The sequence below is a fragment of the Paramisgurnus dabryanus genome, chromosome 17 (genome assembly GCF_030506205.2).
Source record: "Paramisgurnus dabryanus chromosome 17, PD_genome_1.1, whole genome shotgun sequence".
Taxonomy (NCBI): Eukaryota; Metazoa; Chordata; class Actinopteri; order Cypriniformes; family Cobitidae; genus Paramisgurnus; species Paramisgurnus dabryanus.
Window position 1 is genome coordinate 34,126,036 of NC_133353.1, and position 27,303 is coordinate 34,153,338.

Sequence of the window (27,303 nt, forward strand, 5' to 3'; positions counted from 1 at the left end):
AAAATATATATGTGCTGAAATATATTTTGAAATATGTTTACAAAAATGGTTTTTTTAATAATATATTTTTTTAATTTTTTTGTATATTTTGAAATATATTTTATAAATAAATATATTTTAAAACATTTATATTCACTTGCACTGAAAAAAGTTAAAATTAAATATATTTACAACTACAAAAATATACCTATAATTTTATACATGCTTGTGTATAAAGTATACTTATTACATTTTATACAAACTTATATTTTGGCCACAAAAAATATATTTTTTGCCATATGTGTAAAATTAGAAATGTGTTTGTTGCCACTGAAATACCCCATAAAATATATATTTTTAAATAGATTTCAAAATATACAAAATGGCAAAAAAATAAATTTGCTAAAATATATTATGGAATATTTTAACAAAAAATATTTTTCATTGATATACTTTTTTGTATATTTTGAAAAATATTTTAAATAATATTTAAATTTAAAGCTTTTTGCCATATGAGATGTAAAATTAGAATTGTATTTGCTTGCCCTTGAAATACATTTTAAAATGTTGATATATGAAGGTTAAAACTAAATATATTTCCAAATTCAAAAATATAATTAATTGAGCATTACTTTCTACAAAATGTATTTAGCATATTTTATATATCTTTTTGGTTTGAGAAATGTATGCTTTGCTGTATTGGACATTCTGAAATATATGCTGATAAGGTTAAAACTAAATATATTTTTTATTAAAAAAATTTAGGCTATTTAATTAAGCTAAACTTTATACAAAATGTATTTAGTATATATTTAAAAATATTTTTGGCCAGAGAAATTAATTTTTTGTCGTATGGGAAGTGCCTGGCAAATTTAAATCAAATAATGCTGACCAAATGATTTTTCAAACTTAAGGCTGCAATGAAGTAACTGTTTTAATTCTATCAGCAATGTTATTTCACTTTCCCTTCACACTCCAATCTCTGGTTTTGGGTGTCCCCAAAACAGTTTTGTTTTCTCCAAAACTCTGCCAACCACATGAGTAACTTTGATCCATGCAGCGCTCGCTGCTCTCCTAATTGGACTATCAAAGAGGAAGCCACAGAGAAGAATACAGGGAAGGACCATGTGCAGTTCAGCCAAAATCCACAAAAACAGCATGAAGAAACCAACTTTCAGAAGGAGGAGTGCAATATCAGACCAATGCTCTCCAAAGATCTCTCTCAGCCAACAGCCCAACTGGCCTGCTCCCGGAGACTGAACCAGCTTTCCCATGATCCCGTTCTGAGACAGAGAACAATGATCAGTGATTGATGCACATTACATACATAACATATATTTATTGTTACCTGTTGGTCTTGAGTTGATGGAGAATTCATTCCTGTATTTAAATTGACTTTTGGTCTCTTCTTAACATAATCTCTTTTTATGCAAACTTTCTCCAACATGGTGAGGTTTCTTGTGAAGAACATTTTATTTAATTAGTAAGTATTACAAATGTGTCCTTAAAGTGTTAAACACTAACAAAAAAGGCTTCTTGGAAAAGATATTTAGTTGGTTTTGGACTTTCTACATCATTTCTTACCTACTTGCTAAAAATGTCAGGAGGCTTTTCTTTAAAAGTCAGGTGATGCTGAAAGAGATGCTCAAATAAGCTACATTCCTTACTAAAAATCTAATTATATACAACTCTGAAGACACTTGTCTCATTCAGTTAAAAGAGAAACGTTAGAAGTAATAATAATTTAAAAGAAAACACTGCTTTAAGTCAATTCAAAGACTATAAATATTCAGAAGACGCCTTCTGTTACTGTGAAGGGGGAAAAGTGCAGCTCTATCAACAGAAGTCCCGCCTTCCAATAAAAAGAGCCAATCATCAATCGTTAAAAAACTGACGATACACTGGAGGAGGGGTTTTATATGTCGTAGTATATGCGCAGTACCTTGAGCAACCTACAAAAATGTGTTTTTAAGCCCAATTTGAGCTCAAAATGTATGTTTAATAAATGTCAGGTGTAACACGTTTTTTGGGACCCTAGCAAGCGATTTCAAAGACATCGTTCTCCCATTCAAGCAAGAAGGTCTCGTATAAATGAAATAGCTGCACAAGGGTGTTAAAAAATGGCCACCGAGTGCGGAGACTTTCCCTAAAGGGGCTTTAGTTAATAGTAAATAATCAAAACAGCATCTTTAAAACCAGAATTTACAAGTTGCTTTAACTTTTAAATATATATATACTTACACGAACGTTTACATACGTAAAAAAAATTAAAACACAACCGAATATCAATTGCGTGTCCTCCCGGTCAGCAGAGGGCGTTAGCAGCACCATCATCGTGTCTACATCCGATGAGTATGTGTCATCCAAACTCACAGCAAAACAACATACTGACACCTCAGCTGGATCTACTGACCCGTTTGGGTCCAATAACCCCTTAACACTATCACAGACTTCGCTGACAGACTCATAAGCACATCAAGTGACGGATCCGGTGCCTGTGAACAAGTATATGTCGTAAGATCCCTAGGGGTAAGGCTCTGGTTCCGCCCGAATCATGTCCTGCAGTCTGCTGGAGTTCGGCCGGGTCCAGGAGCTCAGGCAGGTGCGAGAGTTTCTGTTCGCCGCACAAAACACCGCAGGTCCGGATGAAGAGAAAACAAAAGCAGGTATGGATGAAGTCAGTCCATATGTCTGTTTTGCTTTTGCTTTGGTCCAGTTGTTGATGTTTTACTGCACTGCGGGTGTTCACAGTCGATGTCATTTCGGGTTTGTGGGTTTGGGTTTATAGTTACCTTGCTGGAAAACAATAGAAGATGAAATTGTTTCTATTACATACACCATTATGAACCATCAAATGTTTACCATTAAAATCATTACAACATGTCTATGCACTGCGTTTTGGTCTTATTACCATAAGATTTAATGGTGCTCTCTTGAATCAATCCATCAGATAACATCCCACCCACTAGAACCCAAAACATTACCAGTAGAGACCCACAAGACCATTGAAGTTCCCAATAAAAAATACAGTTATCTTTATAACCATTAAATACATTATAATTTCTGTAATGCTTCAACAGGATGGGTTTCAGGGGACAATGCAGAATAATAGTCTTGATCAAAACTGTGACAGGTTCTGATCCAGGTTTTGTGAAAGTTGGCCCTAACCTAACTCGTGTAAATATAATTTCCTAATTTCCTTTTTAGTCAAGAGCGGTGTGTTTGTAAAAAAAAATATCTGAAGGTAATGCAGAATAAATCTGCTGAGAAAGTGATATATATAAAAAAGGAGATCAAGAGGGAGGAAAGGAGGTGTGTATGCCCTTGGTGAATGACTCATCCTGCAGAAGTGTCCTGAAACACATGACTGTGACAGAATGAAAGATAAATGGAGAGAGCGAAAATAAAGAGGTATAAAGATGCCTTGCAAATCATCTATTAAATGAATAGCAAGCTGCATTCAAGATTCAGTCACAGGATTGACCGGCGGTGTGTGAGTCAGCGCTCTTGACCGTAAAAATGTGTGACCATCGAGAGAAATGAGCGTGCAGAGGATCATAGAAATAGAAGGATAATATGACAGTGTGTGCATGCTCAGAAACTGATAAGACACCAGGTCAAGTTAACTGGATTTATCCCATAGTGGACCCATTATTCATTAATTCTCTGACCTTCTCTGTAAATCTCCCTCATTCGTTTTCTAGAGAACGAGTTAACATGGGATGACTCAGACTGGGGATCCTGGGAGAATCCTGACACTAAGGAGAATGAAAACCAGGTTTGTATTCCCCAAAAACGACCACCATTATTTACTCGTCTCAAACCCTGTATGCTGTTGGTTCCTGTGTGTCATAATCGAACGTGGCTTTTTAGTAGATATATTTGAGAGCTGCATCACATTAGAAGAGTTTCAGTAAATAATGACTTAAAGGTGCATTGTGTAAGGATCTCTTAACTCTTTTCCCGCCATTGACGAGTTTTCTTATCAATTAAGAGAAAACACTTCCCTGCCAATTCCGAGTTTTTATGGCAATTTATATTTCCGCTATTATCCACTAGGTGGCGCTTTTACCCAACTTTTAAAATACTAAAGCATCCACTGATCCAAAAGCAGTAAAAACTCTGTGAATGTTTTGATCATCGTTCTGAATCTCATCCCTAACAATTGTCCTTTATAAAAATGTGTTTATTTTAGCTTTTTGTTCAAAATTTTGTATTTTTTTTTAAAAACTTACCCATATTTGAGAGTTGATATAAGAGAACAAATTAGGATAGGATGAATCGTGCTTTTTGTTTGTTTGTTTCTTTCTTTCATTTAATATATTGTATGTTTATCTATTTAAAGAAGAAATGTTTCTGGAAGGCATTAAACTTTTGTAAAAATCATATAAAATGCTGGCAGAGTACAGGAAGCACGACCGATTTAATTGTTAGTGATTTAATAGTCTACACGCCTAGCTGACATGATCCTGACGTGCATGATCAACTCGTCTTTATATCGGCAAATCACATGGCCATCATTTTCCGTATATGGCTAAGGACGATAATATTGTGCATCCTTACTTAATTTTCTGTTTGTTGGAATATAGCTCTCAGTATTATTGGGAGTATCCTTTTATCCCTGTAATTCCAATTTCCCGTTTTCTGTCTAGGCTGAAGAAGAAGAACAGCAGCAGCAACAGAGCGCCCCCTGGCTGCAGGACTGTGTGCTGTCCCTCTCCCCATGCTCTGATCTTCTGGTCATAGCTAGAGAGCAAAAAGCTGCTTTTCTCTCTGGTACGCACACACACAAAAGTGTTTTTTGTTCATATCTTATCTGTTTAATTATCAGTATGAATAATATGTCAATTGATGGATTGATTGACAGCTAAGTGGCGGACCGATGAAGGCGGACAGGAAGAGATGACCCTCGGTGTGAGCTGGAGCGGAGCGCTGAGTGTTGAAGAAGGGTGAGAGGTGGAAGAGGAGAGAGACAGGGTTAGGGTTGGATGGGTTTATAGGAAATACACCAGAGATAGAAACCCTCAAGAGTATGGTGTTTTATGACAGAAAAGAAGAAGCAATATAGAGACCGAGATGAAATGCTGAAGAAAAGTCACTGAAGTCAAAAAGTTGTTGACAGCTGACTGTTTACATTTGTTTCTCAATGTTCTGTGTTTGTTCTTATAGGGAGTGCATCAGTAGTGTTATCTGTATTCCATTGGCCAGCCAAAAGAGGTGAGGACGTCTCACATACACATATATATTACATATTGACTGAATAAAGATTGAAATCAATGATATTGATCCTCAAAATTAGATTTTGAGACTTAAGCCTGAATTTCACAGACATGGTACATGAGTCTTGTTTGTGTTTTATGAGTTTTCTGTATGTTTATGTAATTAGGAGTTCCACAGGCCGGCCTGATTGGACGTGTATTGTGATTGGGTTCAGCTCAGGTTATGTCCGTTTCTACACAGAGGTACTGTCATATTATCTGACCTATAACCTCACCAGTTATATATTAATTAGTGCTGGGCAAAGATTAATCGCGATTAATTGCATACAAAATGAAAGTGATTTTTTTTTTGCATAATATATGTGTGTGAACGGTGTGTAATTATTATGTATATTTAACCACACACACATACATATATTCATTTCAGATATTTTTTATATATAATATAGAATATATAAAAATATAAATTAGGGGTGCACCGATAAATGCCGATATACACTTATAATACGTGGCCGATAATTATTCTGAATCGCACAGCCGATATTATTCACAGCTATTTCATGTAAGTTACTACGGCTTTTGATCAGTAACTCCTTATCGATCTAAAATCACTGTTAATTTGACTCGTTTATAACATGCATTTGAAAAAGCAACACTCGCCAGACATAATCATTATACATATGTTTTATTATCGTGAAAATACCTGAAAAGGTTTGAAGAACAGCAATATAAATATTTCCTTAAGCCATTTCCTGGAGCTGCGTGCGTGTGGTTCTTCGTCTACAGCGCATATTGAGTTTCTGCACGACAGCGCCCCCTGGCTTTTGGATGTAGCAGCATTTCACCGTAAATCACTGCAAACATCAACGGCCAATATATCGGTGCACCCCTAATATAAATAAATATATGTACATGTTTCTTAAATACATACATGAATGTGTGTGTATTTATATATACATAATAATTACACACGCTCATATTTAATGCAAAAAATCACTTTTATTTTGCATGCGATTAATCGCGAAAAATTTTTGCCCAGCACTAAAATGTATAAAGAGTTCAGCTGCAAAACCTTCTACTGTCTTATAAATTAGCATTTTTTTATCAGGCTCTTATGTTTAGGCTCAGTAATTTCACTTTAATGGCAATGAAAAGGTTATAAGACCTTGTACAAGTACAATCTGAAAAGGATTTCAAACCGCCTCTGGATGTAGCCTGAAATGGATTCTAAAAAAAATGTCATGTGCTTTTAGGTCGTTCACATGTTCTAAATATGATTGGATTCCAATCGGTTATGCATCAAAATCGAATTTGGACTGACAGTGTGAGAAAGGTTTTAGTCAGTTATTGAAATGCCTTATTTTTACAAATGTCACTTTAGTCTTTTAAAGCAACACTATGTAGTTTCCATGTAAAAATGACTTACAGCTCCCCCTGTGGTTGAAAAGCGCAACAGTTCCTGGTATCAGACACTCTTCTGCAGGCAGGGAGGGGCGGGGCTGTGTGCTCTACCCTCCACCGCCACTTTCAGAGTGTGCTTGTAGCAGCTAGGAGGCTGCTCAGGTTGCAGCAACAGTACAATTTGTCCATTTAAAAGTTGTTCTATCACTGAAATAATTTTAGAGACATTATTTAAAGGTAAAAAAAACTACATAGTGTTGCTTTAAACAGTATTTATGAAATTTGTCTTTCGCTGCAAAACCCTGCAAGCTTTTTTGGCAAAAACCTTGGCAAAAACAATGAACCTTGAACCTGTCTTGGACAAGACAGTAAAATTTTGCAAAATCACTGAAGATGCAACCAGAAACATTGCAAATGATGAAAGTCAGAATTTACCATTAGAGGGCACTGTGATGCACATGGTTGCCACATTCGGGTTGTATTCATGTACAAGTGCTAACAAGGGACATATGAAGCTGTTTACACTTAGCATTAACATACGTTTTGGTTGATCGGATCACAAGTGGACAACGTTAATGCCAGGTGTAAACGGTGTTCAAAACGTATTGAACGCGTCCACTTACGACCACTTTCAACCACATCCAGAGGTAGTCGAAACCACTTTCGATCAGATCGCTTTGGAGTTGCGGAACGCAAATGTGGTTGAATGTGTTCGAACAGCCACACGCGACCGCCTTCTCTCCGCCCATTTATCTAATCTGAGGTATACAACACAAGTTTTACGTCTTTTTTTACTTCTGGCGTGAACATACGTTGAACAGCGCTATTTTTAGCCTTTCATTGATAAAACTACTGCGGGGTTTTCCTTAGTTTAGTTTTGAAAGCGTGAAAGTTGCGCGATCCTATTTCATCAATTGCGCTGAAAATTCAGAGAAAGCTCCAACATAAAAATTTACAAAACACTGTGCAGCATGTATACTTGCTAAACAAGCAGCGGACTCTGACATAATATTAGTTTGCGTCCATATAAACTCATAAATACTCCCGCTCACGTTTGAATGACAGCAGAGAGACTCGCCCACCGTCTCACAGACCAACCCCTCACAGTATTCAGGACAGATGTGGTCGAAAGTGGACAAAAGAGACGGATTTAAATACCAGGTGTAAACGTAATGTGTCTCTCTCGTCCACTTGTGATCCGATCGATGAAAACACATCTTAATACCAAGTGGAAACAGCCCCTAAGTTTGAATGTGATCCTCATTGTTTTCACGTTCATCTTTTGTGCACTTAGAGGACTTTGCTGAAAATCGACGTGGCGTTTAACAATTTCTGTTAAGAAAGCAGTATTTCTGAATGCCTTGAGGCTGAAATTATGCGAATTTGAAGTATTTTGGTGAACATACAGTACATGGCGATAGCATTCGGTTAATATCATAATCAAATTTTTTGTGGCTTTTGTATCTGAACTCTTCATAGGTACCTTATATATATATATATAATAAGTACTTTGTCTTATTGAATCAAATTTAAGACGTACAGCACTGCAGATAGTTCATTAGTTTGTTTGTGTATGTCTAGAGTGGCGTTCTTCTATTGGCTCAGCTTTTGCATGAAGATCCTGTGCTCCGTCTCAAATGTCGTACCTATGAGATTCCACGACACCCTGGAGTAACAGAACAGGTACAAGACGACACACATGATGGAGACAAATTCTGATTCATTGTGTTAAATTCTCATGTTTTATTTATAGTAAGCTTTCTGTGTTATGTTTGCTATATTTGAGTACCGGTATTTCAGTGTTTTGATTGGTTGTTGATCTGACTTTCCATCAGCATGAGGAGCTGAGTATTTTATACCGAGCATCCCTGGTTACTATCGATGGGTTTAGTCTTTTCCAGTCTTTACGTGCCTGCCGAAACCAGGTCGCCAGAGGTAAGTCTGTATGTTTTAAAGCACTATGAATGTAATTGTAAATCTTATTTGGTCTATTTTCACTGTCTCTCTGTCCCATTGATCTTTAGCTGCAGCAGTAGGAAGTGATGTCATCCAGCCTCCACCACTGGCTTATAAAAAGTGGGGCCTAAGTGACATGGACAAAGTTGCAGACCATTCCAGCATAGGTGAGAAGAGAGACACTTTTACTCTTTTAATGCATTTTTAATTGTTTAAAGGTTACTTTTAGAAGTATCTCTTGACAGAAATGCAATTTTTATTACCTTAAAAATCTGTTAATATATGATCATGTCTATCTGTCTTATCCAGGCATTACAAACTTAAGTGTGTTTGATCAAATGAAAAACGCCTCTGTTCTGGGAGGATTTCATGCTTCGATTAAAGGAAGCCCTCCTGCTATGTGTCAGTATATTACAGCGGGAGCCGGGCCCTACACGGGTTTCTATTACGCTGTAGAGGTAGACACATAGTATCTCTCTCTCTATTTATCAGTTTTTAATGTTATTATTTGCTATAATCTATCTTTCTCTTTCAGGGCAGTTCTCAGCCTCTTCTCTCTCACGTGGCTCTGGCTGTGGCCAGTAAACTCACATCAGCTCTGTTTAGTGCTGCCAGGTTCATCTCGCTTTACCTTTATCAGTATAAAGATGTTAAGGCAGTCAATATGCTCTCTGTATTCATTCGGTTTCTCTGTTTTTTATTCTCTTTAGTGGTTGGTTGGGTTGGAAGAGTAAAAACGATGAGGAGTCAGCGCAGAAACAGAAACCAAAGGTGGAGCCAGCCACGCCTCTTCCTGTTAGGTAAGTCTGTATACAGGCATGTTCCTCTTATTTCTTTATTTATTTGTGCTTGAATAGATAAATAGACCTAAATTTAGAGCAAAGTGTTTTTTTGCTTTCATCAGGTTTGGTCTTCCTGATTCTCGTCGGCACGGCGAGACTATCTGTCTCTCTCCATGTAACACTATGGCTGCAGTCACAGATGATTTTGGAAGAGTCACGCTCCTGGATGTGGCACGAGGCATCGCTATCAGGATGTGGAAGGGTGAGAAAGCGAGAGAGATTCGCGAGGTTCAGGGTTCCCACTGGTCCTTTTGGGAAAAAATCCATATTATTCCCTGTGTAGTGTAGGATAATATCATAACAAGTCTAGAGTTTTTAAGTACAGGTGCTAAACTGTTTGCTTAAAATGCTTATATCTTCTGTATGCGAATGTTGATTCATACCAAAATTTTTTGCATAATTGTGTTAATAATTGTCACCCTGTCTTTGTCGTAAAGCCTCACCATTGGTTGAATTTGATATACACATTCAGACGCACTTACCCCTGGAGGCGCCCCAAAGTGTCACCGCAGTGATGCAGCGCGAGTTCCCTTGAAAGGAAGTTTATAAAGTTTGAAATATTGATATTTGTCTTATAATATTGCATCGATTAACTGCAGAAGACCTTTAATTAACCCCTTTGATCCGTGTGGATTACCTCTGAAAAGGATTGATGCACTTTTTTGGGGTTTAAAGTCAGAATTGTTCCCTGATCCTTGTTTTCCACCATTATAAAGCTTGAAAGAGCATGGACATTTACTAAAATAACTCCAAATGTGTTCATCTGAAAGATGATGGACATATGTTTCTCAGATTGCTTGAAGGGGAGTAAATCATGCGGTAATTTTGATATTTTTCTGGAGTATCCCTTTAAGTGTCCAAAATAGAATTTTTTAAAGGGAACATTTCACAAAACATGTTTAAGATGTCGGATAAATCTTTGGTGTCCCGTATGTGAAGTTTGAGCTCAAAATCTCATCTAGATAATTTATTATAACATGTTAAAATTGCCATTTTGTAGGTGTGAGCAAAAATGTGCCATTTTGGGTGTGTCCTTTAAAATGCAAATGAGCTGCACTGAATTGCAGTGCCGTGGCTGGGTAGTGCAGAATAAGGGGCGGTATTATCCCCTTCTGACATCACAAGGGAGCCAAATTTTAATTACCTATTTTCTATTTTTTTTTTACATGTTTGCTGAGAATGGTTTACAAAAACTAAGTTACTGGGTTGATTTTTTTTCACATTTTCTAGGTTGATAGAAGCACTGGGGACCCAATTATAGCCATAAAACATAAAACATTTTTTATGATATGTCCCCTTTAATGTCTCAATGACTGTGTGTGTGCGTAGGTTACCGTGATGCTCAGCTCGGGTGGCTGCAGGTATCCGAAGCACGTGGGGAAAGAGAAATAGCAACATCTCCCTCTATGCCCCGACGCCATGCCCAATTTCTGGTGATTTATGCCCCGCGCAGGGGCATTTTAGAGGTGTGGGGAACCCAGCATGGACCACGAGTGGGGGCTTTTACTGTAGGCAAACAGTGCAGGTACAAATATAACCACACTTAAAAGATACAAACTATAAAGTCATTTTATTTGTAATAATGCAAAGAACATTCAGTGAAAATATAACCTTGATATCTTTATTATTGACTGAGTAAGGTCATGTGACTTCAAACTTTGATTATTAGATTATGAGACTTTAGCCTGGATTTTACAGGAAGGGTCACATCTGTATTTTGTCTTTTACAGGCTGCTGTACGCAGGTCACAGGTTAATGGGTGTGAACAGTGTAACCAGTCAGGGCTGGCAGATACACACACAGCAAGTGTGTCTGTTTGACCCTGTTAGTGGACTTCTGAGATGCATCACTATACCATTTCACCTTGCACTTAGGTATTCACACACATAAATATTTATTATTATTACACACACACACACAAAACATACAAATGCAGATAAGCACAGATGTCTCTTCTATGTGTTTGTCAGTGATAAGAAGAGCGAGCGTGCCAAAGACATGCACCTGCTCAAGAGACTAACATCTCTACTGAAGAGCAGGGAGGTGGAGCCAGGTCAGAACCATCTCATTAATATTCATGGGAGGTCATGCATAAAAATTAGAAGTGTTCTCGGGTCCAAAGAAATGTACACGACCCAAAATTACCAAAAACACCGAACCTGACATGCATAAATCACTTTTTTTTTAAGAAAGACATGACCCTAAACAAACCCGAGTCCGACCCAACCCAGTGGCAATTATTTTTTAACCCGACTGGACCCGAATGTAAACGGAACTGACGTTAGTGCATTTAATTTAATTTATTTTCGACGACACCAAGGTAACCGCTAAAATGTGCATGCAAAATTGATTGACAGGTCTGGCTAAACGAAAATTACGTACCGTCAGCCATACAATGCCGCAAGCGCTCTTGTTAAACAGAGGAGGTGTTGGAAAAGGACTCGATGCACACCCGCAAGGTAGTTTGTGTCTTCTCGGGTCCGTTCGGCAAAAACACATTCATTTTAATTTATCCGAGACCCGATGCCGCTAATATTATAACTGGCACGTGTCCAAGGCACACGTGAAAGTTTTAGACCTGAACACGCTCGGGTCGGACCTCAGGTTTTCGAATTTTGGTGAACCCGTGAAGACCTCTAATATGAATTAAAAGCTCTTAAAAATGAAGGTGCTTAAAAGCTTTTTCACAGAAATCACATAGAAAAAAAAAACATTTCTTTCATACCTTTTTGCACCACAGAAAACCTTTTTCTTCAGATGTTAAAGGTAAAGCTCAGACCTGCCAACCTGTACGCATTTTGCGTAGCAGGTACTCATTTTGACCTCAAAGTACGGTGGTACGATTTGTCACTCTAAAACTACGCAAAAACCTGATGACGCCCTTTGCCGCGCGAAGTACTCAAAAGAAGCAACAGAAAAAAGAAAAATATGTCCAATCATAGCACTGGGCTCATCCACCACATAGAAAGTGCGGATGATTAACAAGTCGTATGGCCAATCAGTAACAAGAGTCTGCTATCGATGGAATCACAAACTCCAGCGTGATCTCCTTCCTCCACCCGCAGTTTCTGACCATCTTTTTCAACGGAGAGTCAAGACGTCTGACCCGCTAAGGTAAACTGGTAGGGTGGATGTGCAAATAATGAAATAATGCATTAGCTTAATCCTTTGAAGTCGACGGTCGCGCGGGCTCCGTTTCATAACGTGCACTTGACCGCAAGATGCGCTAACATTACTTCTGATTTGTAAATGAGCATCATTTATAATTGAGCGCTTACGAAAAAGTACAATGATTTTACCATGGGGAGAGCATCCAGTTTTAGTCAAATAAAAACGGAAAGTTCACTCTCAGTGAAGGGAATCCACCTGACATCCGAGTGAAGCGGATTAAATGCGTTCTGAAATAATGAGCTCTTGATAATTGTCAATAAAATAAAACGTCATATACAAACCACATCAAATAAAGTTTTATAAATGGAGAATATCTCGTGTCTCGAGCGCCCACGTGATAGGTGCCTATGCCGTACTGTACTGCACTGTACACAAAGCTACAATAAATTACAGACAGACACACAGTTAACAGCACTTCTGTCACAGTTATGGTTGAATTTAAAGCAGTGTTAACTCTAAAATACTGTCTTAAAGGTATAGTTAACTTAAAACATGTAATTCAGTCATAGTTTACATAACAGAACAGACCATCCAAACATTTATGAGTTTCTTTATTGTGTAATACACAAGTTATTTTAAAGAGTGTTGATAACCACAGTGTCTGGTCTCCACTCCATTGTATTTTTTGCTAGTCAGGGAAAAACAACAATTTTTTTCTAAATTGTTTTTGTGTGTGTTTCACTCAAGAAAGAAATCATGAAGGTTAGACACAATATGAGGTTGAGTAAATGATAACAGAATGTCATTTGTGGGTTATCCATCTCCCACTATTTAACAGTAATATCACTTTTAACAGTGTTTGTGCAGACATGCTAAACTTTGGAGAATACAGTATTTAACATTAATAATGTTATTAATCACCATGTAAGGCAAATTTAGTTAAACATGATTTTATTCACATTTATAATTATTTTTAAAGCAGATTATGGCAGGATGGGGAAAAAAGTGAGTGCAATGTGCAGCATGTTACCTTGAAAGTTACCAAGAGGTGTGTGTGCGTGCATGCATGTGCGTGTCCATGTGTTAAATGATATGTTAAAAACCCGTGTTCTGTCCTTTCGGCCGATGCTGCTGTACTCAAAAAAAATTTCCAAGGTTGGCAGGTCTGAAAGCTTAAAATGGCTCTTTTATGGCATCCCAAAGTACCTTTATTTTTAAGAGTGTATGTAGCTTTTATAATAAAAGTAATGTGGTTTGACTGTTTTGATTGACAGCTCTGCTTGAGAGTGAAGCACAAAATGTGTTACTGGACATTAAACATCCAGCTCTAAAAAAACAGGTTGGTAAAACGCAATAACACATCCGCATGCTCCACAATGGTGCTGTTGACATACAAATGAAGGAAAACGTGTTTGATTGACAGGCCTTGGAGTCATTGCTGTCTAATAGGAATGCACCGGTGTCCTGTTTGATCAACGTTACTCGTGCACTATTGGCCAGCCTAAAAGAACAAGGTATTGTTTTCACTGGGTTTGCATTAGGTGTGGTTTGTTTGCAATATGAAAGTTTGATCTGTTACAGTGTGTTCGTTTGTATTAGATCCCGAGGCAGTGGATGAATCTTTGGTGCAGTTTTGTTCATCGCAACTTAAACTGCTCCAGCTTTATACAGATGTCCAGCTACTGCACACACCAGATACTTCACCCACTGAGTCTGAACATGTGAGGAACGCATACACATGCTACAAAAAATTTGAAAATTGTCATTGTATACCGGCCTTCATGTCATTCCAGACCTGTATTTCCAGACATTTTTTAAACACAAATGGAGGAGCATCTTTATCTTACAATGAAAGTAAATGGTTACCACTTTCATTAATTGGAAATATATGAAGAGCTCAGATGCAAAAGCCTCTAAATGCCACCTTTGTAGATTTTTCAAGTCCTCAAAAGTGCACAAAAGATTAATGTAAAACGACCATGGATTACATTTAAACTTGGGTCCCTTGTGAGTACTTGAACCTGAATACAACCCAAATGTGGCAGTCACATGTGCCCCCTAATGTGTGGTTCAGTTTTCTAATTTTTACCTTTAAAATTCTGACTTTCTAATTTTTTTTGGCAAAAAAGCTTGCATGCACTTAGAGGGTTTTGCCGTGAAAGACGGTCAAAATTGTTAAATACCAATGAAGTGACTAAAGTGACATTTCTGAAAATAAAAAATAAATAAATTACGGACTAATAACTTTTTCATTGCCGTTAAAGTGTAATTTCTGAACCTAAACATAAGAGGTTGATAAAAAAAAATTATTGTCAGATGCACTTTGAGGGTTTTGAATCTAAACTCCTAATATTTATTCTGCAACACATAAGATGTTGATGTGGGTTTTAAAAACATGAAGATAAATAAATTGACAACTTTTAGTTTGGGCTAAACTGTCCTTTTAAACTAAACAAATATACTATCGTAATTTACGTCAACTTTTTTCTCAACAGTTGTCGTTCTCTGGCATTGAAGACGATCTGGCTCGAGTCGGCCCAGTCTTACAGCAATACACAGAGATAAACACTCGGCCCTGCGTTTCCTTCGCTCAAGACTCCGGCGAGCTGTTGCCTGTCCGAACATTCCTGTCTCTGTTGGAGTGGGTCGACGGAGAGCTGAGGGTGATTAAACAGACCGATACCGACTGGAGCCAACTAGGTAAAAAAAGCTCACCATCTGTAACTGCGTTTCCATTAAAGATTTGCGCTAAACTTCAGTGTAATTTTCGAAATGTTGAAAAAAAACTTTTGCGAAATGAAGACATTTCCGTGAACCGATGTTATGCAACTAAAAAGGAATTTTGTTCTCTCACGATAAGTCATTCCAAAAACCATGGCGGCTGCTGTGTTCGTCCTCATATGGCGCTGCGCAGACCGACATGCGTATGACATCAAAATACCGAAAGAGTGACTCTAATAAAGAGCAGTTGACTCCAAAATCGCTCTCATGGTATTTTGATATCATGTGCTTATGTCCTCCAATCAAACATACCGTGCCATATTCAAGTGACGTTTCCTTTGCAGTTTTGCGATACATTTATTTTTCGAATTGCCTGAAAAACTTCCTCACCCGAGCATAAAAACTGTTTTGCGATATATGGAAGTTTATGCAAAATTGGGCGCATTTTTATTTTGCTATTTCAATTTGTGCAACTTGAAGGGTAATGGAAATGCAGCTGTGTGACTTAACGCATGTCAGGCGATCTGTTTTCATTGCAGTTTTGCAATATATTCCTTGTTCGAATTGCCTGAAAAACCACCTCACTCGAGCATAAAAACTGTTTTTGCAATATATGGGAGTTTATGCAAAGTTTCGTTGGCTGCATTTTAAACTCGTTCCTTCAATTTGCGCAACTTGAAGGGTAATGGAAACGCTGCTATGTGACTTTTACGCATGTCAGACGACCTGTTTCCATTGCATTTTTGCGATTATATTCCTTGTACGAATTGCCTTAAAAACCACCTCACTCAAGCGTAAAAACTTTTTTGCAATATATCGGAGTTTGTGCAAAGTTTCGTTGGCCGCATTTTAAACTCGTTCCTTCAATTTGCGCAACTTGAAGGGTAATGGAAACGCTGCTATGTGACTTTTACGCATGTCAGACGACCTGTTTCCATTGCATTTTTGCGATTATATTCCTTGTACGAATTGCCTTAAAAACCACCTCACTCAAGCGTAAAAACTTTTTTGCAATATATCGGAGTTTGTGCAAAGTTTCGTTGGCCGCATTTTAAACTCGTTCCTTCAATTTGTGCAACTTGAAGGGTAATGGAAACGCTGCTATGTGACTTTTACGCATGTCAGGCGACCTGTTTCCATTGCATTTTTGCGATTATATTCCTTGTACGAATTGCCTTAAAAACCACCTCACTCAAGCATAAAAACTTTTTTGCAATATATCGGAGTTCGTGCAAAGTTTCGTTGGCCGCATTTTAAACTCGTTCCTTCAATTTGCGCAACTTGAAGGGTAATGGAAACGCTGCTATGTGACTTTTACGCATGTCAGGCGACCTGTTTCCATTGCAGTTTTGATATATATTTCTTGTTCGAATTGCTTGAAAACCACCTCACTCGAGCGTAGAAACTTTTTTGTGATACATGAAAATTTATGCGAAATTAGGCGCATTTTCAATTCGCTGTTTCAGTTTGCGCAACTTGAAGGGTAATGGAAATGCAGCTAGTGTTTATATAATTGTGCATTGCTTTTTCCTTGTGTCTAGTTGCATCATTACTGATTTTGCCTGTGTTTACAGGTAGTTTTCTGTTCTGGGGTTGTCTTTCTGGCCAGAGTCCCTTACAGAAAGTGTGTGAGACTTTACAGGAGAGCGGCATTAGTCCTCAACAGCTGCTGGTAAGAAAGAAGCAGAGGGATAAAAATAAAATAAATATTAAAATTAAGATCTAAAATTTGTATCTCTTTCTTTCTCGTGCAGTCTTTGCTGTTATCAGTTTGGCTGAACAAAGAAAAGGAGGTTCTGAAGTGTCCAGCCGCTGTCTCGAACCTGCACACACTGCTCTCCACACTCAGCGCAATGAAAGGTGTTCAATTTCGTGCATTTGCTTTCTTGCATGTGTATGTCTCTATCTTTTATATTGTTTTTTAACTGCATGTTTATAAATGCCAGGGGCGGTTGATGCATCATGGGACGGGCAGAGCATCTCCCCCTGGTGGCAACAGGTGCGCACGACGTGTCTTCAGTCTGAGAGTGCAGCTGCTGCACTATTGGCTGCTGTGGTCGCTCATCACGTAGCCAAGAGCACCATCACCAAACTGGCACAGAGCAAGGTGTGTACATCCAGCTCTTTCGGTCTGTAGGTGTGTTTGCAGTCTCAGTTTTTGAGGAAACACCCATGAACGGCTGTAACTCACTTTCTCTCTGTAGTTTCAGGAGGGATGGGAGTGTGTGTCTCTGGAGTTGGAGCAGTGGGTGGTGTGTATAAAACAGTTGGAGGACGTTCTTGCTCTGCAGACGTTGCTCTGCCTGCCGCCCCCTCAGGGTTCTGCAGGGGGCGCTGTTTCACGCTGCTCGGTCAAAACACTCTTGGAGAGTGGAAGAGGTAGAGAAGATATATTTATTGCCTGCATCCCAATTCGCCTATTTATATTATGCCATAAAAGTATGTACTGTTTTTGTTATGAGTGCATTGAAAGATACATATACTAAATCTAATTTCGACTACTATTTATTACTGATGGTATGCAAATTGGGATGCATGGATACACACACATGCATATGTGCTCTAGGTCAATTAAAAGACCGCTGGGAAGGTTGAAGTATTTACTTTTCTACATTAATGTCTTTTGTAGGAGGTGTAGCAGACTGTGTGTCAAAGTTGATCTTCAGACAGGGTGTGTCTCCAGAACTCTTGAAGGATATTTTACAGCAGAGGGTGGAGAATCAATCCACAGAACAGCCATCACAGCCAGGGGAAGAGGAGAGACTTAAAGGTAACCATGGAAATTCTGAATCATTCCTTATCATTAGACTTAAGATCTTAAGATTTTTTGAATGCATTTTTTTGGATTCATTATCCCACTGGTGTGTTCACACCAGACGCAAATGAAACGTTAAACGTGAGTGATTTACATGTTAAGTCAATGTACAGATGTGATAGACATCCTGTGGTGCGATTTGCGCGTACGACGGGATTTGCGCGATCGACAGGATTTGCGCGAACAACGGGATTTGCGCGAACGATGGGATTTGCGCGAACGACGGGATTTGCGCGAACGATGGGATTTGCGCAAACTACGGGATTTGCGCGAACGACGGGATTTGCGCGAACGATGGGATTTGCGCTAATGACGCGGCGCGAATTGAGCATTTCAGGTATTTGACGCGCGTAACGTGATTTGCTCATAGCGTGCGAGTTTAAAAGTCTGAACTTTGCTGGATATTCATGCCGCTTTAACCAATCAGGAGCTTGCTCTAGTAGTGAGCAGTTGCATGAAAAAACAATGGAAGGCAAAATCATTTTATGACACATCTTCGTACTTTTATAGAAACAGAAATAAAAAAAAATCTTGCTTGAAAGAAAGTGAGTGAGGAGGTCGGACAATCTGGTAAGTTGTATAAAACACTCTTTACTCAATTTGAGCTATATATATATATATATATATATATATATATATATATATATATATATATATATATATATATATATATATATATATACAAATATCAAGCTAGCTCAAACTGGCAAATTTACCGTATTCACATCTGAATTTCCTGCAAGAATAGCGCGATTCTTCACGCTCAGAAACCTTGCACACTGATTCTGATGCGAAAAATCTGTTGCGAAAAATCTGCACAACAATACAAAATTGAGTCTTCATAATGTTAGCACTATTAGCTACGAAAGGAGTAATGACATTAGCAGCAAGCTATTGTTTAGCTAACTTGAGCACAAAACTGATTAATGTTTGGTACCCAAAGGTCGTCGGTTCGAGACTCAAGCCACCTTTCCAATGTACATGACAAACGATGGCTGATAAAACAATTCAGTACTTATAAGTAATAAATTATTCATTTAATATTTAAGATTTAATATTTTTTAATTTGTCATATGTTCTCTTTAAAAATATTGACAGGCTTTGTCATATATGCGTAGCTGTTTATTGTTTTATTAATTTGCATTCATTCATCTCTTCCATGTTGGCACAGATTTACGATTAAACTATAATTTTATTACGACTGGTACTAGGGGGCGAACTCCGACAGTTGTGTCAGAATGTCGTGCACAGTGAAAAGGGGGCTTACGGCGGCCAGTTGCGAACTTGCGAGTAAGATGAATTGTTAAAACACCTCTCGAAAATGCTTGCTATGGATCCGAAAAGCGCAGAAAATTCAATCCGATAAGAATTCTTTATGATGGATAAAAAGTGTGAAATGTTATTGACACAAAGTGAGCTTGTATTTTTTTATAACATGCAAAAATTTCCAACTTGGTATGCAAACTTATTAGACGTTAGATTTCATTTCTCGTTCCGTATGTTATTTCAGAGCTGCTTGAGTTTGTTTGTCAGCGTTTCCCGAGCTCTCTGTCTCCTGATGTGCTGTTTGCTCATTGTAGCTGGGAACATGTGGTCCAGTGGAACAAAGACCCGGAGGTAGAGATGAATGTGATCCTTACGATTAATCCTAGAGAACATAAGTAAATCGAAGACAAGCTTTATTTTTTCTCTGTGTCTGTAGGTTGGGCAGTATTTAGACTGGTCAGTGGAGTTTTTGAAGATGATCTCCAATCCACACATCCAGCTGGGTAGGAGACATTGATTCAAAGTGACATATTTGGTTTTCTATTGGTAGAACAGTGGATACGAATCAGTCTGTAATGATTTAAAGATGCATTGTGTAACTTTTAGGAGGAGCTATTGACAGAAATGTAATATAATTTACATAACTATCTTACATAATGAACTGTATTGTTTTTATTACCTTAGAATGATCTGCTGGTTGCAATTCACAATCTTACCTTTAGAGGCCGCTAAAAATCTACACAGTGGACCTTTAAAATGAATTTCTATCTCTCTTCTCCAACTCATTAATATGTTTGTGTCTTTTAGGTATCTCTGCTATGATGTGGCACACATTTATTGTCAAGCGGTTTTCAGCTGCTGCCTATCTAATGGAAAAGGTGTGTGTGGATAAATATCTACTCTTGGTAGTTCTGTTTTTTTTATATTTTGACTAAAAGTGTGTGAATGTGTCAACAGGTGGGAAAGGCACCCAAAGATCGGCTTTGCAGACGGGTAATAATCCATACACAGCAGAAAATCATACACACATGTACTTGAAATCAATTCTGATATGACACCTGTGATTGTGTTTTTGTAGGATGTGGGAATGGGAGACGCAGCCGTGAGAAGTTTTATGGGCTCCTGCGTGCAGTTACTTCAGGCTCTGATGGAGGTCTCGTCTTCCTCTTTTCTCCCTTTATTTCCTTTTTTCTCTAGAGTAAGGACGGATTAAAGAGAATATGCATGGGCAGAAAACTGTCTTATCATTTTTCATTCTTTTATAAGTAATGTTACAGGATATTGCAATGTGTTAAAATAGTCTTTATTAAATGGTTTTCTGACTTCTCTTCCAGGCGGATTCAGGAGTGGAGGAAGTGTCTGCTCCGGACGTATGCGTGGAAGAAGCGTGGAGCGCCGCCGAAGGTCCGGTGTCTATCGTGGAGCTGGCGATGGATCAGCGATCGGTTCACTATCCGCTCGTTCAACATCACTGCGTGTTAGCATCCCTCATGCATGCCGCTATGACCTTCTCTCTTCGCCTTAAACCGCTCAGCCTATTCGACAGTAAGGTGTGTATGCACTCGTAGGACAACAGGCTTGCATATTCACACACACATGGACTTTCAAATGTACAATTTAGACATTTAGGTTTAATAATGAGTTTCATATTGTCTTTATTGTTAACGTCAAAATGTGCTGCTCTCCGCAGGGTAAGAACGCATTCTTCAGAGAGTTGACCTCAATTCAGCTGCTGCCCAGTGGAGATATGGACCCAAACCTGGTGGCTGTGAGACAAGAGGTGAAATACATCGCCCTTATCAGCACTGGAGGCAGATCCCCCCCATCATAGCTAACAGTTTTTTTGTCTGTGTGTTTGTGTAGTTTCTGATGGCTGTATTAACAGGCTGGGTGAAGGCTTTAGCAGAAGCTGAGGAGAATGGTGTCAGACATAGTGGCACTGAAGACATGTGGCCATCTGTGTGTATGGAGCTCACATCTCTACTGCAGGTCAATACCGACATTCTGCGCAGACATCTCGTCTGCGAACTCTACAACCAGGGCCTGGACCTGCGGGCAGAGGAGGTAACACACCTGCATGTTGCATTAATCCTTCTAAACTACACACTTGAGTAAAATGGGAAGCATTTACTTTATTTATTTGTTCTCTTGATACTCACTCTTACTGTGTGTTCATGTCATTCGCGCATGAAATTTGCTCGTGTTGTTGGAGGCTTAAACATTTCGAGTGAAGTTCACGTTATTCGCGGGTACAAAATAACATTTGCGTCATTCACATGTTAAAAATCCACGTCATTTGCAAGTTAAAAAATTCATGTCATTCGCAAGTAAAAAATGCACGTTAAAAATGTGTGAAAAAATTGCATCATTCGCACATAAAACATTTGCAAAAATTCACATCTTTCACAAGTAAAGAAATGCATGTCATTCGAGAGTAAAAAAAATTTGCGTCATTTGTGCATAAAAAATGTGTCAGTAAAAAATCCATGTCATTCGCGAGTAAAAAAATTCACGTCATTCGCGCATAAAAAATATGCGTACAAAATTCACATCATTCGAGAGTAAAAAATTTGTCATTCGAGAGTAAAAAAATGCATGTCATTCGCAAAAAAAACACGTTATTCATGCATAAACATTTTCGCGTAAAAAATTCACGCCATTCGCAAGTAAAAAAATGCATGTCATTCGCGAGTAAAACAATTCACGTCATTCGTGCATAAAACATTTGCAGGTAAAAATTTCACGTCATTCGCGAGTAAAAAAAGTTCACGTCATTAGCGCATATAAATTTTGCGCGTAAAAAATTTACATAATTTGCGAGTAAAAAAATGCATGTCATTCACGAGTAAAAAAATTCACGTCATTCTTGCATAAAACTTTGCGTGTAAAAAATTCACATGATTCGCGAGGAAAAAAATATACGTCATTCGCACATAAAAAATGTGCACGTAAAAGAAATTACGTTATTCACGAGTAAAAAAATGCATGTCATTCGCGAGGAAAAAAATTCACGTCATTCACAAGTAAAGACATGCATGTCTTTCGCGAGTAAAAAAATTCACGTCATTTGTGCATAAAAAATTTGTCCGGTAAAAAATTCATGTCATTCGCGAGTAAAAAAATTCACGTCATTCGCGCATAAAAAATACGCGTACAAAATTCACATCATTCGAGAGTAAAAAAATTTGTCATTCGCGAGTAAAAAAAATGCATGTCATTCGCAAAAAAAAGCATGTTATTCGTGCATAAAAATTTGCGCGTAAAAAATTCACGCCATTTTCAAGTAAAAAAATGCATGTCATTCACGAGTAAAAAAATTCACGTCATTCGTGCATAAAACATTTGCAGGTAAAAATTTCACGTCATTCGCGAGGAAAAAAATATACGTCATTCGCACATAAAAAATGTGCACGTAAAAGAAATGACGTTATTCACGAGTAAAAAAATGCATGTCATTCGCGAGTAAAAAAATTCACGTCATTCACAAGTAAAGAAATGCATGTCTTTCGCGAGTAAAAAAATTCACGTCATTTGTGCATAAAAAATTTGTCCGGTAAAAAATTAATGTCATTCGCGAGTACAAAAATTCACGTCATTCGCGCATAAAAAATACGCGTACAAAATTCACATCATTCGAGAGTAAAAAAATGTGTCATTCGCGAGTAAAAAAAATGCATGTCATTCGCAAAAAAAAGCATGTTATTCGTGCATAAAAATTTGCGCGTAAAAAATTCACGCCATTTTCAAGTAAAAAAATGCATGTCATTCGCGAGTAAAACAATTCACGTCATTCGTGCATAAAACATTTGCAGGTAAAAATTTCACGTCATTCGCGAGTAAAAAAAGTTCACGTCATTAGCGCATATAAATTTTGCGCATAAAAAATGTACATAATTTGCGAGGAAAAAAATGCATGTCATTCGCGAGTAAAAAAATTCACGTCATTCGTGCATAAAACTTTGCGCGTAAAAAATTCACATCATTCGCGAGGAAAAAAATATACGTCATTCGCACGTAAAAAATGTGCACGTAAAAGAAATGACGTTATTCACGAGTAAAAAAATGCATGTCATTCGCAATTAAAAAATTCACGGCATTCGCGCATAAAAAATGTGTGCATAAAAATTCATGTCATTCACGAGTAAATAAATTAATGTCTTTAGCGAGTAAAAAAATTAACGTCATTCGCACGTAAAAAATTTATGCTTAAAAAATGTATGTCATTCACGAGTGAAATTCAGAAGCAAATACGCTTGATTTGCTGGCTTTAGCTTTAGCTAGATTGTACTCTTAATATGTATATACAGTATATAGCTCAAATTGAGTAAAGAGCTTTTTTTTACAACTTACCAGAATGTCAGACTTCCTCACTCACTTTTTTCCAAGCAAGATCCTTTTTATTCCTGTTTCTATAAAAGTGCAAAGATGTGTCATAACAGCTCCGAGTGTCCACATACAGCAATAATGATTTTGCCCTTCATTGTTGTTTCGTATGTCTGCCTCCTCTTGTTATGTCGTAATCAGATTTTTTCCACCTGCGCAATCCGCGCGAATCATGTGTTACGTGCGTCAAATGCCCGAAATGCTCAATTCGCACAGCATCATTTGCGCCACCTCATTTGCACGAATCGTGCTGCAGAATGTCTATCGCAGCTTTGCATTGACTTAACATGTAAATCACTAGCCCTTAAAGGGGACATTCCATGAAAATCTGACTTTTTCCATGTTTAAGTGCTATAATCGGGTCCCCAGTGCTTCTACCAACCCAGAAAACAAGAAAAATAGCAACCCTGTAACTTTGTTTTGGTAAAGCTCTCTCTGCAAGCATGTGAATAAATAGGTCATGCGGATTTCGGTCCCCACATGACGTAGGTAAGGGATCTGATTATAATGATACCGCCCCTTCAACTGCGCTATCCAACCATGACGCTACCTCGAGTGCGAGTGACCTAGAGAAAGTATGACTGACAGCATGACGCGTTTGTATTCCCTCAAACACAAACAGGAGCCTTCAATCTTATAACTTGTAGTTTTAATAATCTTTCTAAAGATTGAATTAACGTTCTAAAGGATTAACCTTACCTTAGTGCAACAGAGAGAGCGAGTGAGTGAGTGAGAGAGAGCGAGTAAGCGAGCGAACGAACGAGAGAGAGAGAGAGAGAGAGAGAGAGAGAGAGAGAGCAACGCGACAGTTCGCTTTCAAGTATATTGGTTAATATGTTTCTCTGAAGTTTATATGAATGAACACGAGGATTAATGCACTGCACGAGACAGAGTGAGTGAACAACGCATATTCACTATCATACACAATAAGTAAATATGTTGTTTAATGTTTCTCTCAAGTTTCAAATGAATACGAGGAGTTACAAGATAGATGAGAGACTGACAGAAACGCGAATGTGTTCAATATGTGTACACAATAAACTTAAACATGTCATTTGATCTGTTTCTCTAAAGTTTAAACATAAAAAGTGTTGTTTTATTACATATCATTTAAATGTGCTCGTGTGGTTTGGTCAAAAAGTAAACTTCTGAGTGTTTGTGGACGTGTATTTTATTTGTAATGCTGAAAATCATTGTGCCTGTTTAAAACACTGGTAGCAGCATGAGAGCTAAAAGTCTTTATTTTTATTCCACAATGTTCCCCATCTGCTGATAAACATGTATTTAGTATGCATAAAACAGATGATTGACTTTTTAAACTTGTTCAAATATATAATGCTGAACATCGCTCACTAACTTCTGTCGTGAGAGAATCTTCCTCAATGCTCTGTCATGTCTACAGCGCGAGCGCTTGAGACTCCGCCCACCCGAGCAGCTCGTTTGGATTTAAAGGGATACACACAAAAACGGTGCATTTTTGCTCAGACCCATAAAGTGCCTATTTTAACATGTCACAATAAATTACCTATATGGTATTTTGAGCTAAAACTTCACATATGTACTCTGGGGACATCAAAGATTTATTTAATATCTTAAAAACGTCTTGTGGAATGTCCCCTTTAACGCTTTATTTTCGTCTGAAGTGAATGCACAATAAAAGTGTTTTTTTTTTGTCTCTCAGCTGATGATGGAGGTCGAGGATAAGGATGTTTTGGGCTCTCAGCTCCTGGTGTTGACGGGTCAGAGACTCTCCTTCTCTCTGCTTCACTCCCAATCACAAACCAAACCCAACATGGAGCTGCTGGCCCGTCTGCCGCCCACCCTCTGCACCTGGCTGAAGGCCATGGTAATAATGCACACCCTTAAAACGTCACTTTTCTAATATCGCTCACATTTCATTCATTCCCTCTTATCATTTATGTGTTTGTTAGGACCCGAGCGAGCTCCGCTGTCCCTCAGTACCTCTGTCTCAGAGCGGCCGACTTATCAACAAAGTTGTCGAGATGCTACCTGAAAACCACGCCCAGTACAGCCTTGCCCTCCACCTGCTGGAGGCTGTGGACTCCTTACAGGACGAGCCCTGATGCACATGTTTTTATTAAATCCAGACACTAAATCCTTTCGGGCTTTCTAGACACCCTGAAACCTGGAAAACCATCAAATCAGCCTAAATCGGCATCATTAGGAATCAGCGAGGTTTAATTTCTCCCACAAATAAAGACTAAAATAACATCTAGATATTAGAACCTCAAGAAGATCTCCTGTACTAGAAATCTGCACTCACTGAAGTGCAGTCAGGGGAAAAGAGCTTGAAGTCCCTGTCTGAAGGTGTTATTAGAAATAAAACAATGCTTTTATGTAGGATAGTTTAAATGTAAAGACGTCTGGGGTATATAAAGAAGCCTTTATACTGAGAATATTCTGCGGAATAATCAAAACATTACAGATTATTAACACCATAGGGGAGAGATATATTTTATATGTCCAGTGACGTTTCTCATTTATCCTGCCAAACCAGTGTCTGTTGTGTCTCATTGATGCTTTTTAATTTAAATGTACAACTTTGTTTCGTCACAAGGTTATCAGTTTTCATTAGTTTTATGCGGTCCTGTACAGCTCGTACAGTCTGTCTATCCATATACTGCAATTTAACCGATATACCAAAAATAAAAAGATTCGCAAGTTGTTTTTCAGAGTGTGGTGTTGTGTATTTTGAGTGTTCCAAAATGTTCTTATGGTGCATTTTTAAGTCCTCCTGGGTTGTTCGTATTTACAAGCTGGCAAGTTGTGTTTACGATGTTGGGTGCCCAGCCGCTTTTGTTGGCACAAAATGGCATTGTACCTTATTTTAACGAACTACCACTTGAAAATACAGCAAGGTTTGATAAAGTTTCTGTAAAGTCAATCTTGAAAATAGTTTCTAAACACATAAATATCAGAAATGTATTTCTGAAACATGCCGTTTCTAATTTCAGTTTTTTTTTGGTATGTTGTAGCATTATTTAAAAGTTGAGAGCGACAGCCTCTTTTCCACGAGTGGGTGTGGTTTCAATGCCGACAGTAGACACGCCCCCCACCGCTTGAGAGCAGAGAATGTCAAGATTTCGATAACTAACTTATTTTATTTACTTGCCGTTTTTCATTATTCAAAGTTGGTTGTGTGGTTAATAACACATTTTTCTGTGACAAACTAAGAACACACCTTAATTGCTACAGACACGTTAACTTTATTTACAGGAAAATGAACAAAAATGCACGTCAGACGTGTTTTGCCGTTTTATGTTTTTAATTCATTTATGGAGCCACTGTAAACTGTAACGCTATATATTAACTGTTATAATACAATGCTATCATATTTTGTACAGACTGCTTATTAAACCGTCCACTACAGTGTTCTCGAGGACACGCACCCAACTCGTAAACTCGTAGCTTTAAGAAATAGCTGTTCACATTAAAGGGGACATTTCACAAGACTTTTTTAAGATGAGAAGAGTAGCCACATGCACCATCCAACCACGGCACTGCCATTTAGTGCAGAGATCAGCTCATTTGCATTAAAAGGGACATACCCAAAAAAGAAACATTTTTGATCACACCTAAAAAGTGGCAA

At 38.1% G+C, this 27,303-nt stretch overlaps 1 protein-coding gene across 2 annotated transcripts; it reads left to right on the plus strand.

Moving 5' to 3' along the window:
- The first annotated feature begins 2,313 nt into the window (after positions 1–2,313).
- Positions 2,314–26,386, plus strand: rab3gap2 (RAB3 GTPase activating protein subunit 2 (non-catalytic)). Of its 2 annotated transcripts, none has more exons than XM_065267360.2 (35): positions 2,314–2,645; positions 3,684–3,757; positions 4,632–4,755; positions 4,847–4,928; positions 5,149–5,196; positions 5,366–5,441; positions 8,181–8,282; positions 8,435–8,534; positions 8,624–8,722; positions 8,865–9,013; positions 9,091–9,170; positions 9,266–9,355; positions 9,460–9,599; positions 10,727–10,922; positions 11,128–11,271; positions 11,368–11,450; positions 13,783–13,847; positions 13,932–14,022; positions 14,108–14,229; positions 15,004–15,208; positions 16,804–16,901; positions 16,984–17,089; positions 17,176–17,336; positions 17,434–17,608; positions 17,859–17,999; positions 19,555–19,661; positions 19,747–19,813; positions 20,118–20,188; positions 20,268–20,303; positions 20,389–20,508; positions 20,645–20,860; positions 21,001–21,090; positions 21,174–21,374; positions 25,375–25,539; positions 25,625–26,386. In XM_065267360.2, exons 1-35 carry the CDS (start codon positions 2,534–2,536, stop codon positions 25,775–25,777), a joined length of 4,089 nt encoding a protein of 1,362 aa, XP_065123432.1. In that variant the 5' UTR covers positions 2,314–2,533; the 3' UTR covers positions 25,778–26,386. The 2 variants fall into 2 exon arrangements, with proteins under 2 accessions (XP_065123432.1, XP_065123433.1); XM_065267361.2 differs by having other exon boundaries at positions 20,389–20,463.
- Positions 26,387–27,303: the final 917 nt, after the last annotated feature.